Source organism: Barbus barbus (assembly GCF_936440315.1).
Source record: "Barbus barbus genome assembly, chromosome: 22".
NCBI lineage: Eukaryota > Metazoa > Chordata > Actinopteri > Cypriniformes > Cyprinidae > Barbus > Barbus barbus.
Window position 1 is genome coordinate 2,583,917 of NC_136750.1, and position 16,800 is coordinate 2,600,716.

Here is a 16,800-nt window from a genome sequence, read left to right on the forward strand (position 1 = left end):
CCCTTTTAGAGCTTGTACATTTCCTTTTGGCACATTTATGTGGCTGTTGGAATTTGAATGTGAAAAGAAACTCTTAAAAATGGCACTTTCAGTGTTCTTTGCAAAACCATATGTTTAAAAACATAGATTTGATTGCTCTGCATCTCAAATGGATCACAAATGTTGTAATATCTAGGCCACGGATTAAAGACTCAATTATTAAATTAAAAATGAATGAATGAATATTGATTGAATAAGCAGATAACAAAATTTAAAGGTGCTGTTAATTTACTCACCTGTCATCATGCGACAGAAAACCTGAGCTACAATTTTGTCAAGGCTATGGATTACAGGTGCTAATGTGGGCAATAACATTCAAGTTCTTGCACCGACAATTGTTTAATTTCATAAAACCACAATATATATCGCCAGAAACCATTAGTGCTATTTTTTTATTTCCTTTACCTGCTTTTTTTAACTCTTAAAGTGACGGCACCCACTGACTTACATTTGATTAATTACCAAGGGACATGGATTCACATGAACATGTTTGTTTGTTTCATTGGATGATTATTCTTTTAAATCTGAATGTAGGAAAGCAGCAAGTTTAATCTCTTGTCAACTGTGGATGATTGACAGGTGAGTAGGTGGTCCTGGGATGTTGCCCGGGACACATAAGCATGCATTAGCGTTTACACTTCAAATGCAACTCATTCCCATGCATTTTTTTCTACCCCTGAGTGTGGTTTGAGTGACTGGATAACATCTCTGTTTAGTAGTGTCCACTTGTAATTGGATCACCAGAGGCAGATGTTAATATCAGTTTGTCAATGATGTCCATGTTTTGCTTGATATCTGTTCAGCAGTTTATAAAGGCTTGTTTCTCTGTGTATATATTGCATGCTGTTAGACTGAACCAAAGGTCAGGATAGGACGCATCGTCACTGACCTTGAGCCCTGGGCTGTTTCTAAACAAGTTAGATACAAGGAACCACTCTCATCGTTTTAGTTTAGTTAATTTAAAATACCACTGAAAGACTTCAAAAGAGAGGAATTACCAAAGAGAAATCAAGTGATTAAAAGTATTCTCATGAAATATTGATCCTTGGCTTTTGTGCTTCAGTCAGATGGAGCAATCCATGGGCATTCTCTGGTTTAAAACCTGCTCAAATAAAAACATTGATTGCTAAAGCTAACAAGATCAAGGCTTCAAAATTGCAGTAAACCTTACAAATAAACTTTCAATTTGACTTAAACAGCACATCTGTTTACTGCAACTGCCAGGTTGTCCATGATATTTTAATGAGCGAAACAAAAAGGTATTGTATTCTGTTGTAAAACAAGTTTGTTTAAAGGATTAAAACTCCTTTTATAATTGGCAAAACAACAGAGAAGAGAGGAAGTAGGAGGGAAATGCATCATGCAATATTTAGTGTGTAAAACAGTGTTGTTAGCAAGCCATGCATTAGTGAGATTAACAACTTCTACATTAGGGGGCAATAAATGATGAGTCTGAACTCCGTTTTACTCATTTGGAAAAGAGGAGCTAATGAGGTTCCAGCTCTTGGTTCTCTTAGACTTTTGACTCGGCAAGTTTGGATCCATCTTGCATCTTTTTCTGGCCAAGAACTGCCCACTTTGGTAGGAAGAGATTTTCCTGGCATGCAAAGCAACCAATCACAGCTCACTTTATTATTGTACATGTGCATAGGCTCTTTTCACTTAAACCGTTGGCAGATTTCACTGTGGGAACTACCTAGGCATACCCTAGCAACGATTTAGAGGAGCCTAGCAACCTAGAGTAACATGAATAAGCAATATCTTGCCACAAAAACATCACAGATGTTTGGAAGCAGCTATTTTTATTCAAGCAGACAACCAGGGGGAAGTCGTGGCCTAATGGTTAGAGAGTCGGACTCGTAATCGAAAGGTTGCGAGTTCGAGCCCCCGGCCGGCAGGGATTGTAGGTGGGGGGAGGGAATGTCCAGCGCTCTCTCCACCCTCAATACCACGACTGAGGTGCCCTTGAGCAAGGCACCGAACCCCCAATTGCTCCCCGGGCGCTGCAGCATGGCTGCCCACTGCTCCGGGTGTGTGTTCACGGTGTGTGTGTGTGTGTGTGTGTGCATTTGTTCACTACTCACTGCTGTGTGTGTGCACTTGGATGGGTTAAACGCAGAGCACCAATTTCGAGTATGGGTCACCATACTTGACAATACGTCACGACAGTATGTGATAATTACCCTGTTGACTGTATAGCAATACCCAAACAAACACTTTAAACACATTATCAACTGTATAGCGAAAAATACAATCAATTTCTCAGTACATTGTAGGTACATAAAGGTCAGATGTTTTGATTTGGGCAGTCAATCAATTATTAGTATTATGATAACTATTATGCCCACTCTAGCAATCATCTAGTGTACCCTATAGCATCCACATGGCAGCTTGATTAAGTCATATCTCAGCAACAGAAAATTTTATAGAATTGGCCTTTATTGAGGCAGTGTACTGATACCATATCTACCTAGCAATCACCCCAAACACTCTAGCAACCACATATCAACTAAGTCTGCTAAGACTGCATAGACCTGAAACCTTCAAACTGCAAGATTTTAAAACTACTTAAAACTTTTATTATATGTATAGTCGTGGCCTAATGGTTAGAGAGTCGGACTTGTAATCTAAAGGTTGCGGGTTCGAGTCTCGGGCCGGCAGGGATTGTAGGTGGGGGGAGTGAATGTCCAGCACTCTCTCCACCCTCAATACCACGACTGAGGTGTCCTTGAGCAAGGCACCAAACCCCAGTTCTGCTCCCCGGGCGCCGCAGCATAAATGGCTGCCCACTGCTCCGGGTGTGTGTTCACTGCTGTGTGTGTGTTCACTGCTGTGTGTGTGCACGTTGGATGGGTTAAATGCAGAGCACGAATTCCGAGTATGGGTCACCATACTTGGCTGAATGTCACTTCACTCACTCACTTATATATATATATATATATATTCTCTCTCTCTCTCTCTCTATATATATATGTATATATATATATATGCACCAGTGTCTGTGATGCTGTACAAAAGACAGTTGAAATAAACATAAATGTGTGAAGACACATAATCAAATCAAAGTTTCTATCCATTCAGAGAGAGAAAAAAAAAGTAAATCCCAGAACCCAAACCCACTCAACCCACCCAATCAGATTAGAGAGTTTTCCAGTTTATGTGGAGGTTTGCAGTTTTTGAATGTAGTATGTATTACATGTCTATGCCTTTCTCTCTCTCTTTCTTTCTCTTTCTTTCCTTCAGTCCCAGTTCCCAAAGATTAGGTCTAATTCCCAGCCTCTTGTTACAACAGCGCTGCTACGCTTGATCAGGTGGGTGGACCTTGAGAGCAGCCGGCCCCCGCCTTCCCCTGCTCCTCCACTGAGAGAAAGAGCCAGAGAAGAGGAGGGAGGGGTGGGGAGGAGTGAGAAAGAGAGAGAGGCAGACTGACTCTGTGAGCCGGAGAATGGAAGAGCAGTGTGTGAGAGCAAGAGTGAGAGAGAGAAAGAGCATGAGTACTCTGAGTTTATGAGACCGCCTGCACATGCATCACCAGAACAGAGTCACTTCAGTTACGATTGGACAACACAGCAGATTGCTATCACAGCACACTGAGAGGAGGACACTAGAAGAAAGCGATTGACAGAGAGCCTCTCTTTATTAAGAGGGCACATCGGGGGACTGACAATAGCAGCCAACCAGAAGAGTCGTAGGTCGGTGTGTGCGTGAACTTTCCCAGCCTCACTTCTTCTCCTTGGTGCCCGAGAGGTCACCACCCCTGCAAAGTGCCGAGATGATCCCAGAGGTCTTTCTGATCTTGTGGCTGACAGGTCACGGTAAGCTGCCTGGTCTCCTCGTCTCTGCTGTGTTGTGTCCTGTGTCAGTGTGTGCGAGCATGGAATCTCTGGGAGTTGAACTCTGAGGCGGCGAGGGAGTATCTGAGGCTGTGAACCCTTGAGTTTGTTTCAAACAGTTTGAAGTAGTTGCATGGCATGTTGTTTGTCTGTCCTATGAGTTTCACCGAACCCCAAAATCTTGAACTTGAAAAGGAAGCTCAGCGAGGTTAGACTCTTGTCCGAATCAATGGATGCTCATCTCGCGCACCGGCGAGCAAACACAATGCGCGGTTATTCTTAGACAGCCTCTGAGTCTGTAAACAGTCGGGCTTAGTATCGGCTGACGGATGTGTTTCTGTTGCTTGCCGCCAGGTGGTTGTCTTTGAAAAAACAATTGGATTGAATCGGAGGCTGCTGCGGAGACCCTCAGTGGGGTCGCTGGTTCGCTCGTACGTTCCCTCCGCGAGCAGCCGAAAGGGGAGGCAGCGACACAACAGAGCTAAATAGATTGAGTTGATTGTCCTCCTCTGCAGCGACCGGTGACCCAGAAAAGGAAGTTCAAATAAATCCGAAAGCCTCGGGACTTTATTTGAAGCTCCTCATGCTGGAAACCACCGTCGCTTGCTGCTTTGTTTGGGTTCATCAAAAACAAAGTCCTCAGACATTAATTAAATCATATTACGCTACAACTCGCTCTACACTTCCTAAGCTGTCTCTTCCCTCCCTCAAAGTCTCTTTTTTCCCCTTCATGGTTATCACACAGCGTACGCAAATCAAAGCCGCACAGACTTGGCAGAGCAAACTTAATGACCTGCTTATCACTCAACTTGTTTCCTCAATCTTTAATCTCATTAAACTGTTGCAAATACTGTACCCCTCACTCACGATCTGATGGCAAGAGCAGCATGTTCACATAACCCACAGCGCTAATATATAACTTCACACACATAAACCCAGACGCACGCTCTCGGGGAGAGAGTGTGAAACTACTTTGACGGTGACAGTGGGAGTAAAGCATGGGGCGCGCTGTTTCTTGTTTAGTAGATCATGCCTCAGGAGGCTGTCAGCTTTATGATCTAGTTTTATAGCTGTATTAGCCATGTGTCCAGCAAATAGGTTTTTTTGTCCACTGTGGATGGTTTATTTATTTATGAACTGATTTTTTATAAGATCATGTGATAATATCTTTCACGAAAACACTGAAGATTTTCATCTAGCCTATGGTTTTCTAAAAAAGTTTACATAAACTGTCCAAGCATCAAATGTATTTACTATGTTATATTACGATGAACTGAAATAATCTTTGAAATCATAGATTGAAGATAATAATTATGGAGATGTTTATGCAACATGCTAGCAATAAACAGTTGTTGCCAACAGAAATGCAGTCAGACAGTCTGTCTCATCTCCTTCCCATCTAACTCTTTAAAGCGCTCAGCGCACAGAAAGCATCACGCACCATGCAAAGTCGCCTTGTTCTGCTTTGCTGTGCAGTTGAGCTGAGCTAGGTGTTGTGGTAATAAAAAATAAAAGCAGAACCGGCAGGTAAACATGAGATAACAACAGGCGTTCCTGTCGCCCCGCTCTCTGCCCCTGGGGATGGCAGGTTCCCCAAAGCTAAATTGTGTTTTACACATTATTGCTGTTTATGGATCCAACCAGTGTCAGCAGAAATAAATATATAAGAAAAAGTCCTGGAGAAAAACAAGTATTTTATATAGAGGGAAAAAAAGATGGATGAGGAGTAGCTTTTGTGTGTGTGTGTGTGTGTGTGTGTGTGAGAGAGAGGTTGACAAAAAGTCCAATAGCTGCGCTGGGAGCTTAGAAAGACTGTATTGAGTTTTTGTCAAGAGTTGAGGGTATATGTAGGGCACTCTCACTCGTGCGCTCTCTCTCACACACACACACACACACCTGGTGACAAGCCCTAACTGATGGCACACATTCGAACAGAAGCTCACCCTTGTGTGGCACAGAAAGCTGTCGCACCACAGGCAAACCTTCTGTCCAAGAGCTTGTCTCTCCCTCTCCCTCTCCTTCTCTTTCTTTCTTTTTTGGACATTTTCTCCCCTTTTCGCACTCGCTTAGTCATAGTTTGTTCATTTTTCTGAAGGGCAGCACTTTCTCTATTTTTTCAATCTGTCCACTTTTGTTCCATTTCTCCTTTCTCATACATCCCTCGGAAAAAAAAAAATTGCTTCTCGCTGTATCTGTTTCCTGTCACTGCCGGTGTCAGAAGGGAAATCACTTTTTTTTCATGAAATTTCTTTAAAAAATGTAAATAAATCAGCATTTTTGTCTTATTTCTCATTAAATTTATACAAAGAAATCTTTAGAACAACTTTAAATTACTTGAAAATCAAAATTGCATGAGGCAATCTGACTTGTTTTGGGAGAATTCGATTTATTTATCTCAACATTTTTTTCTCATTTAAATCATAAACCTCATTAAATGTTAATACATTCATGTTTAAATCAATAAATACTGTTTGCCAGTGGGTTCAGATAAGTAATTAAACTTAATTCTAGATATATTTTCTGAAAACAAGTTTTATTATCTCAAGAAATGATGCTTCTCCAAGATTTTAAATTGTTCGAAGGATGTTTGGGTATTTAGAAAAACAAGCCAACAATACTGATTTTCTGCATCTGTCTGTTGTTGCTTTTCTTTCCTGCCACTGCCCGTTTGAAAAGGAAAATCAGATTTATTTTTCTTTCTTGGTCACTTCATTGTCATTTTCTTGTTTTAATCATAAACCTCACAATATATTACATTAATGCTTAAATCAAGAAACAACTATATATATTTTTTTGGAAAACATCTCTATTTCATGAAATCTAGCTGTTACATCCATTTAAATTGTTTGAAGCTTGTCTCTATATATGTAATAATATATGTATAAACATTGGAAAACAAGACAAACATACTGAATTTCTTGAATTTGTCTGCTTTTGTTTCCGTCCGTCCCTCAGATGATAATGTTGCAGTATTTGTTTTCTGTCACTGCCTGTGTCAGAAGAGAAATCTGTGTTTTTCACGGTATTTCAGCAAAACATCATAAAAAAGCTCTTTTAATATACGCTGTTGCAGGTCTCGACATTATAGAGTGTCTCATTACACATTATTCTGCTTTCCTCTCTCGCACTCAAGTCCACTGGGGGCAGTGTGGCATAGATCTGAAGACTCATTCCGGATCTGTCTTCGTCTATCCATATTCCTCTTGTCCTCCATCACTCTCTCCCTCCCACCGTCATCCTCTCCTAACCGCTGCCGTCTTGTTCTGATAGATGAGGCAAATGCTCTTCAGGAGCGTCTGGTGTTAAGTCCCCATGCAGCCAAGGGCGTAAGCTGTGTCTTAACCCTCGAAAGCAGGTCTTAGTGTGTCCGCTGTCTTTCTCTCTCTCTTTCTCTCGTTTACTAAGCTGCACCTCAGCACGCTGGTAATTAAAATGTCACTTTTGGTTGTTTTCAGGCCAAATCTCGGCCGCCTTATACAAGTATAAAGGGAATCAAACATCTTAGTGTGTTTCATTGTAGTATGTGGAACCGTTTTTCCCTGGTCAGACTTAGCAAATCATTCTTTGTAACATTGCAAATCCTTTTTCAACATGGATGGGGACCAAAGCCGATCAAATGTAATGGATTTTTACATCTCAGTCATATTTCAGGGTTAATTAAATTCATATTTCTGCATGACATTCCGATTTATTCTCTGGCCGGGCCATTTGTTATCTTTGGATTAAGCCGTTTTGAATGCCAGTGATGGTTTCTCATTTCCAAACGACATAAATGTATAGTCATCATGGACAGTAAACACATATCAGTATTCCTCGGTTCTTCTTGCTGTCATTCTTTATCGACAGCCAAAGCAAAAGAGCTGACACCGAATCTGTGTACAGATACATATGTGAGTTGCTGAGCTGTGACCACCTGCATTTTTTTTTGTATGTGAAGGTGTGCAGTCCCCTTAATGTGGACCATGTAAGGCTATGACCCCTCTAATACCTTCCCTGCCCATATTAGCCTACTCCCCACTCAACCCTGACAACTGCATTTCTCAGAGAGAGGAATGCTATTTTTGAGAAGTAATAGAATTTCTGATGAAAACAGAGATGAAACACATTTTTATATTCCATATATTCTTAGTCCCCACTTCATATAAGGGGTCACTGTTCAGAAAAAGGGATATATATATATTATATATATAAATATTAGTGGTGTCAAAATTAGCGCGTTAACGCAGGCGATTAATCTTTTCAGTTTAAGGCATTAAAAATATTTAACGCAGGGGCGGGGCCTAGGGTGCATTTGACAAGAAGTGCATTTATTCAGTCGCAGAACGTCTTTACGACCACGTCAAATGGGATACATTTAAGACACTCGCTCCAGCTTTTTTGACACTTAAGACAAATATGTGTCTTAATTTTGTTAATGGAAAAGGTACAACAGATTTATGTAAATCTGTAAAAACTGCATCAAATCATAAAAATGTGAATATAAGCGATCATAACAATCATGCAAACAATAAAAAAAAATCTATAAAACACAATTTTATAAATGTAATCTTTCAACAAACAATTAACAAAGTTTATAAAAGCTACAAAACTCAATAAAATAAAGTTATGTAGCAATATAAGCTATATGGAATGTGTGTTTCCATGTTTCTGTTTAGTTTTGCCTCTTTAAAACCGAATTCATTAGATATCGAAAGGGATTTTTCTCTCTTCGGTTGAGCTGTTTGTTCCTCCTCAGATTCAGGTCAAGAGAAGATGGCCATTAATTTGGCCTTGATTCCTGAAATCCAGTGAGAGCAGCTTTGCTGAGAATCCCTGTGCATAAACAAAATGTGTTTACAGGACTTTATTAAGCTGCACCAATTAAACCAGTGCTCTTTACCACAGTAACAGAAACCAATCCCCCACCCTTCATCTCGCTCATCCTCTTCCACTCCCCTGACCTGTGCCCACCCTTGCCCTCTGTCCCTGTGGAAATCTCATGGCCATAGAGCTGAGTTGCTGTCTTTATCCAAATTGGTGCACTTTTTGAGAAATGGACTTTATGTGGGATTACATGTCTGCGGAGCGTGATGTTAAGTAATTCAACCAGATGCTGCGGCGATCATGAGGTGACCTGCGGAGATTCCGCTCATGCTTGCTGTTTATCCCTAAGGGGGGGTGGGCAAGAGGGAGGGAAACATCTCTCTCGATGAACCATTCAGGCAGAGAGAGATTCAGAAGGGGCCGGAGGGTCAGCCTCTCAGGAACACTACAAGGATTTTGCCACAGATTATGGCAGAGATTAAAGCCATCTAAATTGCGACCTAATACATTGAATCAACAGCAGGAGAGATGTTGTGCCTGTTTCAGATGGATATATTCTGAGCTGAGACCGCTCACAAATAAATACAAACAAATAAATAAATAATTGTCACATGTTGTGGCAGTTGGTCAAACAAGGAAGTACACTTTAGCATTACATTTATTATTATAATAATTAAAATATTTAATTGCAATCTAATTATTATTATTATTTTTATTTTTTTTCTGGTGAATACAGTTTGTTGAGCCTGAGAGCTTATTTGACCCACTAAAACAGGATTTCAGTACATTTTTATGTATTTTATTTTATGTAAAATATCCATGATATTTTTGGAGGCTATAAATCCCTTCTTCTTTAGTGTATCATCTGCTGACTTGGTGGTATGGAGGCACTGGAAGACTTGGGTTGCCAATCTGACAATGATTTGCGATCACTTTTGCTGGAAGTTTTTGGGACGGCGCAATATTACACCTGAATGAACCTGACGGACTCAGTCTTTGTCTCCCTCTCTCTTCAGCCCTGCCAGTCTGGCGGTTTGACTTCAGTGTGTTACATGGGCAGTAGAGTGACGTGCCAGCTTTTTTTGTGTGTATATATGTGTGTAAATTGGTCTGATAGCAGTAGCTGGTTGCTGTGCAACACCAATTACAGTAGTGAGCCTTAGCATGGCAATATAAATGCTAATCAGTCTTTAAACTTTTACTCTGGGAATCAATGAAAAACAAAGCAACTGAACGTAAGGTGTATACCTGATATTATGGTAACTGAACAGAACTAAAAGCAAAAAAAAAGAAAAAAAAACTACTAGTACCTGGGAGATGCTACAGATATTCAGAAACCACTAGCATGAATGTGACTGACGTGGCATAGTATAAGTATTATTTATTGATGGCCATTGTACTGTGATTTAGCCACTCAAAGTCTTTCTGATCTGTTCCAGACAAATGTTCTATTCACAAAACAACATTAAGAGTGAAAATGTGCAGGCTTCAGTGCAGACTTTAAAAGTTAAAGTGAGCTTCTGAAAGCTTTCGACACTTTTGGGGTCTGTTTGCAGGAATACTAATAGCTTCTATCTTACGTCTAGTTTCTCCAAACAGAACTCAAACAAGTTTTCAGCTCTCAGCCATGCTAATGCTGCTAATTAGCGTGCTAAAGGAGGGATTACAACACAGACAGCAGCAGAGACAGCGACTATGCCTCTTTTTCATGTTCTCTCGCTCCTTCTGTATGACTATTTCCTCACTTTGCATCTGTCTATATGGGCGATATTTCATATTTCTGGCAGGCTAATTAGAATGTTGGTCAATGGAAATGGAGGAATGTTTGATGCTCGTGTCAGATGAATCCTTCTGTTTGGAGCACGACATGAATACCTAAAACAGAAATAGATGTTTTCTGACATTTCTGGTGGCTTGGCTGTATTATGGTTACATCCTACAGGAGGAGCTGTGGAGCAAAACACTTCAGTTCAACATCAAAATGAACTTCTTAGGTGATTAGCTGATTTCGAAGCTAGCCTTAGCCTAGCTGGTATGTTTTCCTGCTTTTGAGCACGTGTCAATTGGAGTTCAACTAGACCAGCTTGAATCAGTTGGACCAGCAAACCACATCAGGCTGGTTTAAGCTTCTTTTTTCTTTTCTTTTTTTCCCGCATTGTTGGGGTTTCGGAATCAGTCCGTCATAATTGAGTAAATTCCTTTAGTGGTGAATGTCAACTAATGTACAACAAATATAATGTTTGCATTCCCATTTGCAATCCATGATACCATTTATAGCCTTTATCTTTACAAAAGAGTATATACAAATATTGACAGATATTGATTATGTCAGAAGGAAGATGTCATTTTTTTAATGAAAATATAAAAAGCTTTGCTAGATTTACAATGTTAACAACTGTAGACATTCATTATCACAGTCTGTAAAAAGGGTTTGTAGAAAATGTAACAAAAAAAAAAAATAAAATTTGAAAACTGACACTTAGACCTGAGCTTCTAAATTAGAGATCATGAAATCATCTTAGTTGTATACTCAATAACAAATTAATCTACTATCAATTTATGTCCATCTAACCAAAGGCATTCAGCCAGGATTTAGGATGCATTCAGCTCAAACACCCCGTGAGTCAATAAATGATCTATTGAACTATCTGGTGTCATTGACTGCACCCACAGAGCAAAAGAGGTTTTCCCTGCATTGAATTCGGCGAGTGACCAACTTGCTCTCCACACACCTACATGTCCTTCATTCTTTTATTTCCCAGTTTCAGCCTCTGTGTTCTCAGCATTGTTGTGCTGAAAAACATTCACCTCAGATTCGGCGTTGCGCTTTCAGAGTCAGAATGCTTCTCTGGGAGAGAGTGCAAACAATGTTAGGCACGCTGTAATTAGCCAAAGCTTCTTTTTTTGTGTGTGCATTATGATTTGGTTCCCGTTGAGCTCCTTTCAGATGGCTCTCCTATTTATTTATACGTATTTTACAGTGCTATCCTGCGAGCTTCAACTTCAAAGGGAGTTTAATAATGTGGAGTTATTCCATGCCAGTGCATTGCCTGAAAAAATGCTAATGTGCCATCAGGGTGACTAAATGATTTGCTATCCTTTCAAACGTGCTGGCAGGAGTTTCAATCTGGCCAGCCTCCCGGGCCAGTTGACAGTGGTCTCTGCTCGGTCTCCTGAGGACATTAGTGTGAATCAGAGAGTCGGCCAGGAGGTGCTGGCGTGCTGTGCCACCGCTTGGCCACAACCCAGCTCTCCACGGCCCTGCCCTTGCCCACCCGTCAAAGTAACCACCTCTCCATATATATGAATCGCCACTTAGAACAGATTTAATCAACTCCTCGATGGCTCTTTTGGAGTTTGGCTGAACAGAAAGGGGTTAACATTGGGGCGCGGAATGGCCTAGCTCTTATTGGAAATGGGGGTTGGAGGTGAGGCGAGGGTCTCCAGGAAGGCCAGTGATAAAGGTGCTAACGTTCAGAGATTGGATTAAGAGCAGAGTGCCCCCTAAAAGAGAGTGCAGTTTATTGAAGCCTTATCTTAAGTGATAATGTTACCATGAAGAGCAGTATAATAGCAGCAAAGTGGACTGCAGCCATAAAAGATATGGGGCTGAGACAGAGAGCGAGATGATAGCCTGCGTAAGTGTGTGCGGTCCACATTACGCACCCGAGCACGGCAGACTCCTGGGTTAGGGTGTTTTTATTAGGACGTCTATAGAGAAAGGATGTAGGGTCAAAGGAAGCTACCCATCAATGATCAAGCCCTCAGTTTAAATCACATTTCCTCGAACGAGAGTGAAAGAGGAGCCACGTCATATATTTAAGGCACTACTGCTAGCTTAGAGCAGCATCTTATCTAGACCCTTCCCATTAGATTTACGTTGTCTTCCATTCCCTGCCCAGTGTGTTTACAAGGACATTTTTTGTTCCTTGGTGATAAAATAAACTCCCGACCTTCACCTGAACACGGGACCCATTGCAATGCTCAAAAGAGCATCTGAAGACACCTCTCCTGAAGCACTCGACAAACCAAATTATTCAAATATGCTCTAAAGTTGTCCTATTCCGCTATTTTACGAAATTTGGTATGATAGTGCACAATACTGTTACAATAGTATTTGAATGAGGCGATTTGGATTAATTGTTTCGACTTGTTTTACTCACATTTGTAAGAATTTATTAGACAAAAAAAATGACACCTCAATGAAAAGATTTAGAAATTTGACCAGCATTAGACCATTTTATCTTGCCCTTTTTTGGATGAGTATGAATAATGTGGACAATATGCAGAAATGTATTTGGCTGACTACTCTCCATGTGTAATCGTCCGTCTGAGAAGGAAAGAGGAGAGGGAAGGACATTGAGGTAAAGAAAGAAAACGGAATTGCAGTAAAAAAAAAAAAAGCAAAAAAAAATTCTGGATTAAAAAGAACGGAGAAAGTGATGTTTTGAGATGTTTAGGAAAGTCAAGCGTTCCTGTTTTCCAGCTAGACTCAGGGGGATTTATTCCTGCTCGCAGGCTGTGTTATCTAATTGTTGTCTGATTAGGAACAACAACAATAGCTCCAAAGGTAAACAAAGTTATCCCCTCAGAAAGCTGGAAATGCACAAAGAGAATAGAATTGTTGTCACAAATGAAAGGTAACTGAAAACTGTCAAGGTAATCCATGCCACCGACATGCCTGTCTGTTTGTGTGCTGCATTCATCAGTGTGTGCACCAGTTTATCATATGATAATTGTATTACCAAGATTTGTATATTTTTTCCCCCACATATACTCCTTATACAACAACAACCTGAGATATAAATTTACTTTTATTCTCACAAAGTAATGTCTCTTTGATAAACTTGGAATGATTATGTTTCATACCACGGACTAACTCTTGCAGCTAGATCATTTTCTTTACTAGTATCTCGATAAAATGTCGCGAACATTGTTGCCTCATCAGTATATTTATCTTGTGTAACAAAGCGATAGAAATTGGCAAGAGAAAAACAAGTGAAGTAGAGCGAAACAGGGAGAGTATCTATGGATGGGGGATTTCTCTGAGCTGAATTAATGATGTCGCAACAGAAGAGCCAGGCCCAGTGGAGACCTGAACCAGATTTCAACCTGAGGTCCCTGGAGGTGGGAGTCACTCAGCACAACAGCGGAATGGGCCACAGCATCATAAACTAGCCCTGAGCAGGACCGCCAGGACCCTTTTCATCACCGCTCTAGTGCTCCCCTGCTCCAAAATTATGTAGGACATGGATGGGGATAGAAGAAAGTGTGCGTGTTTGGGTAGCCGGATCTATTCAGAAGCCTAGTGCACTGCTCTGTTGTCAGCTGTCTATAAAGGCAACATCCTAGCGAAAATAGAACTTTAAAAGTGATTTATTCTAGATAGGCTTATGGCATAAATTGCATAGGAGATTTGACTTACAGTTGATGTTTCTGTTAGCATGCTAAAACTTCATACTTCATACATAATAATTTCAACTATACTGTAATTTATTTGACTTCATACTTTAATAACCATAAATATTGGGTAAATAATGTCAGCTAGAGACAATTTTGTTCTAAAACCTATAGTGAGCTGCCTTCTAAGACAACATCCTAGCAGGATCCATTTCCAGACCTTTCTCATGACTTTCACTAACTTTTTTTATTTAATTTTATTTTTTTTACACTTCACTAAAGTTATAGAAATATTGAAACAAAACATACATAATGTTTATGGAAAGGTCTTATAATTTATAAATTAAATATACATTCTCATAATGTTGAGAGAAAACATTTTTAGAACAACATTCGTGGAATATCCTTATGATGTTATTTCTACATGAGAAATGCTCTTAGAAGATTTACATTAAACGTTTAAATAACATTATATTTTGGTTGAAAATAAAGTTAGGAGAATATTGTAAGAAGCAGATTTGTAACCATTTATATATATATATATATATATATATATATATATATACATACAGTATATATACATACAGTATATATATATATAATCACAACAAGAAAACTGGACATTTCAACAATTTACACTAATTTGTAAATTCACTAGATTTCCTGCAGAGTTGGAGTTTTGCATTAGCATGTTTATAAAGCTGATAAGTTCCAACACGATTCCATAAGAAAGTGTAACTATTTTACAAGGTGATGATTTTGTATGATTTCATACAATGTGATTTTCAGTATACAGAAAGGCATAATTATGAAGGTCTACACCCAAACCTAACCATCAGTGGGGAGTCAGATCTTACAAATCCTTTTCAAAATCATACAAATTAGCCAACAAAACGTAAAATAGTTACAGAACTTCATAATAATCATAACAAATACAAATACATATTAGAAACAAATGTGCTGTAATGAATTCATTTTTAATTGCATTTTGACTACTTTGATCGATACAACCTGCAACAAGTTGTCATATGCAGTGTCTCAATAATGTTTTCAAACAGTGTCAAAAAAGTTCATTAAAGTTGTAGTAAGACAAGAATGCAGTCTGGTTTTAGGTTTTAGGACTACTTTGATGAAAGGTTTTGATCCACTTCAAATGTTGATTACTGTATTTCAAGTTGGTCCGGCCAAGGCACATATGCAGTCCTATAAGTGCATTTCTATCTGACAGGGCTTCCTCTCTCCTTCCTTTCTCGGGGCTTCCTTTCTTCCTTTCTCCCATATCCAGAAACACAAGTGAACTGTCTTTCATCATCATATTTTTATTATCAATATTATTATTATTTTTATTGAGAACAATGCTTTCTGGCATTTATGATACATATGATACAATCTCAGAATTGGGTGAAAAGAAGACTATTCGTCCTATTATATATATATATATATATATATATATATATATATATATATATATATCTTCACAAATGATACATACCTATGGCATCTTAAAATGCAGTCTAGGTAGGCAGCGTACTAGGTTTCGCAACAGAAGCAGAGTGTTCCATAAAAAAAAAAAAAAGTCCTCATAAATTAGTACAACAGACCGCAGTGAGACAGACTCTGGGAAGATAAAGCTGAAATGATCAGGCGGCAGAGGAATGAACATGATGAAAAAGACAAAGAGAGTGGGAAAGAGAAAGAGAAATATAGCAATAGGAGCAGAATGGGGAAGCGAGGGATAAAAACATCCGGTGTTAGCGACTCGGCTATCACCGAGGCAAATTACCCACTTTGTGCAAGGAAAATGCGCTTTCATTCCCGACATTTCATTAACTCATCCTCTCCTTTCCTGTGCAAACATCCCTCGTTCAGAGGAAGGCACAGTCTACTAGTATGACTGTGGCTGGAGAAAGCCTGCGAGCATATGTCATTAAAATGCTTAGACAAGTGGAAGAGAGCAGGGGAGATGGCAGTGAAAGGGATGGCAGAAGACATTACGTCGGAGAGGGTCTGTCAGACAGAATCAGTCTCCAGACCTCCTGCAGTATTTACAGGTCAGAAGAGGATAGGGACCCCCACATGTGCAACCCGTGCTTCTCCAGACATGTGAGAGAAAGATGGATAGAATAGGGGAGGATGGGAAGAGAGGTGGCCAACGTGCTATCTGGCTGACAGGTGTGAGTATTGTTGTCTAATTGAACGAGAGAGGGGCTGTGGGTGAAACGGGTCAGAGATGCGGCTGCCATACATGTCGCTCGCTGACAGAGTATCGAAGGGTCAAGCGCTTTAGCTGTGAATGCCGGACAATTAGATGCAAATAATTGTCCACCTAAATGGAATGACTGAAGGGTCTCCAGGGGTCTGATTTAATATTTAATGACCTTACATTTACTTCGGCGCAGCTGTGTGTAATTGAACTCAACCTATTTGGGATCATGGATCCAAAAGGATGAGATGTACAATGAGAAAGACTTGAGTGCTTATTGAAGTTTTCTAAATGTAGCTGTTCTTCTCAGATGCTTCTCCTAAAGTCAAAAGAAAACATGCATTTGAGCTTCAGCCGAGTGCTTTGATACAGAAAGAAAAGCAGGACTCTCTGAATGTAGGTTTACGGAAGTTTTCTGTTTCATAACGCTCTTTTTGAAGAGCTGAAAAACAACCAGTTTGCTCTTCTCCAGTGCCTTTTTAGTCTCAAAAGAACCCCGAGATCTTTATGTTAGTTTTGATG

General features: G+C 39.9%; 1 protein-coding gene across 4 annotated transcripts in view; it reads left to right on the forward strand.

The window, feature by feature from the left end:
* Nucleotides 1–3,811: 3,811 nt before the first annotated feature.
* LOC306888007 (kin of IRRE-like protein 3) overlaps nt 3,812–16,800 on the forward strand; it is a gene marked incomplete at both ends in the record, with an annotated part of 196,252 nt that continues 183,263 nt past the window's right edge. For all 4 annotated transcript variants that reach the window (XM_079446096.1, XM_079446095.1, XM_079446097.1 and 1 more), the window contains one exon: nt 3,812–3,854. In XM_079446096.1, coding sequence (XP_079302222.1) covers nt 3,812–3,854 — 43 coding nt within the window. The remainder of the gene's footprint in view (nt 3,855–16,800) is intronic.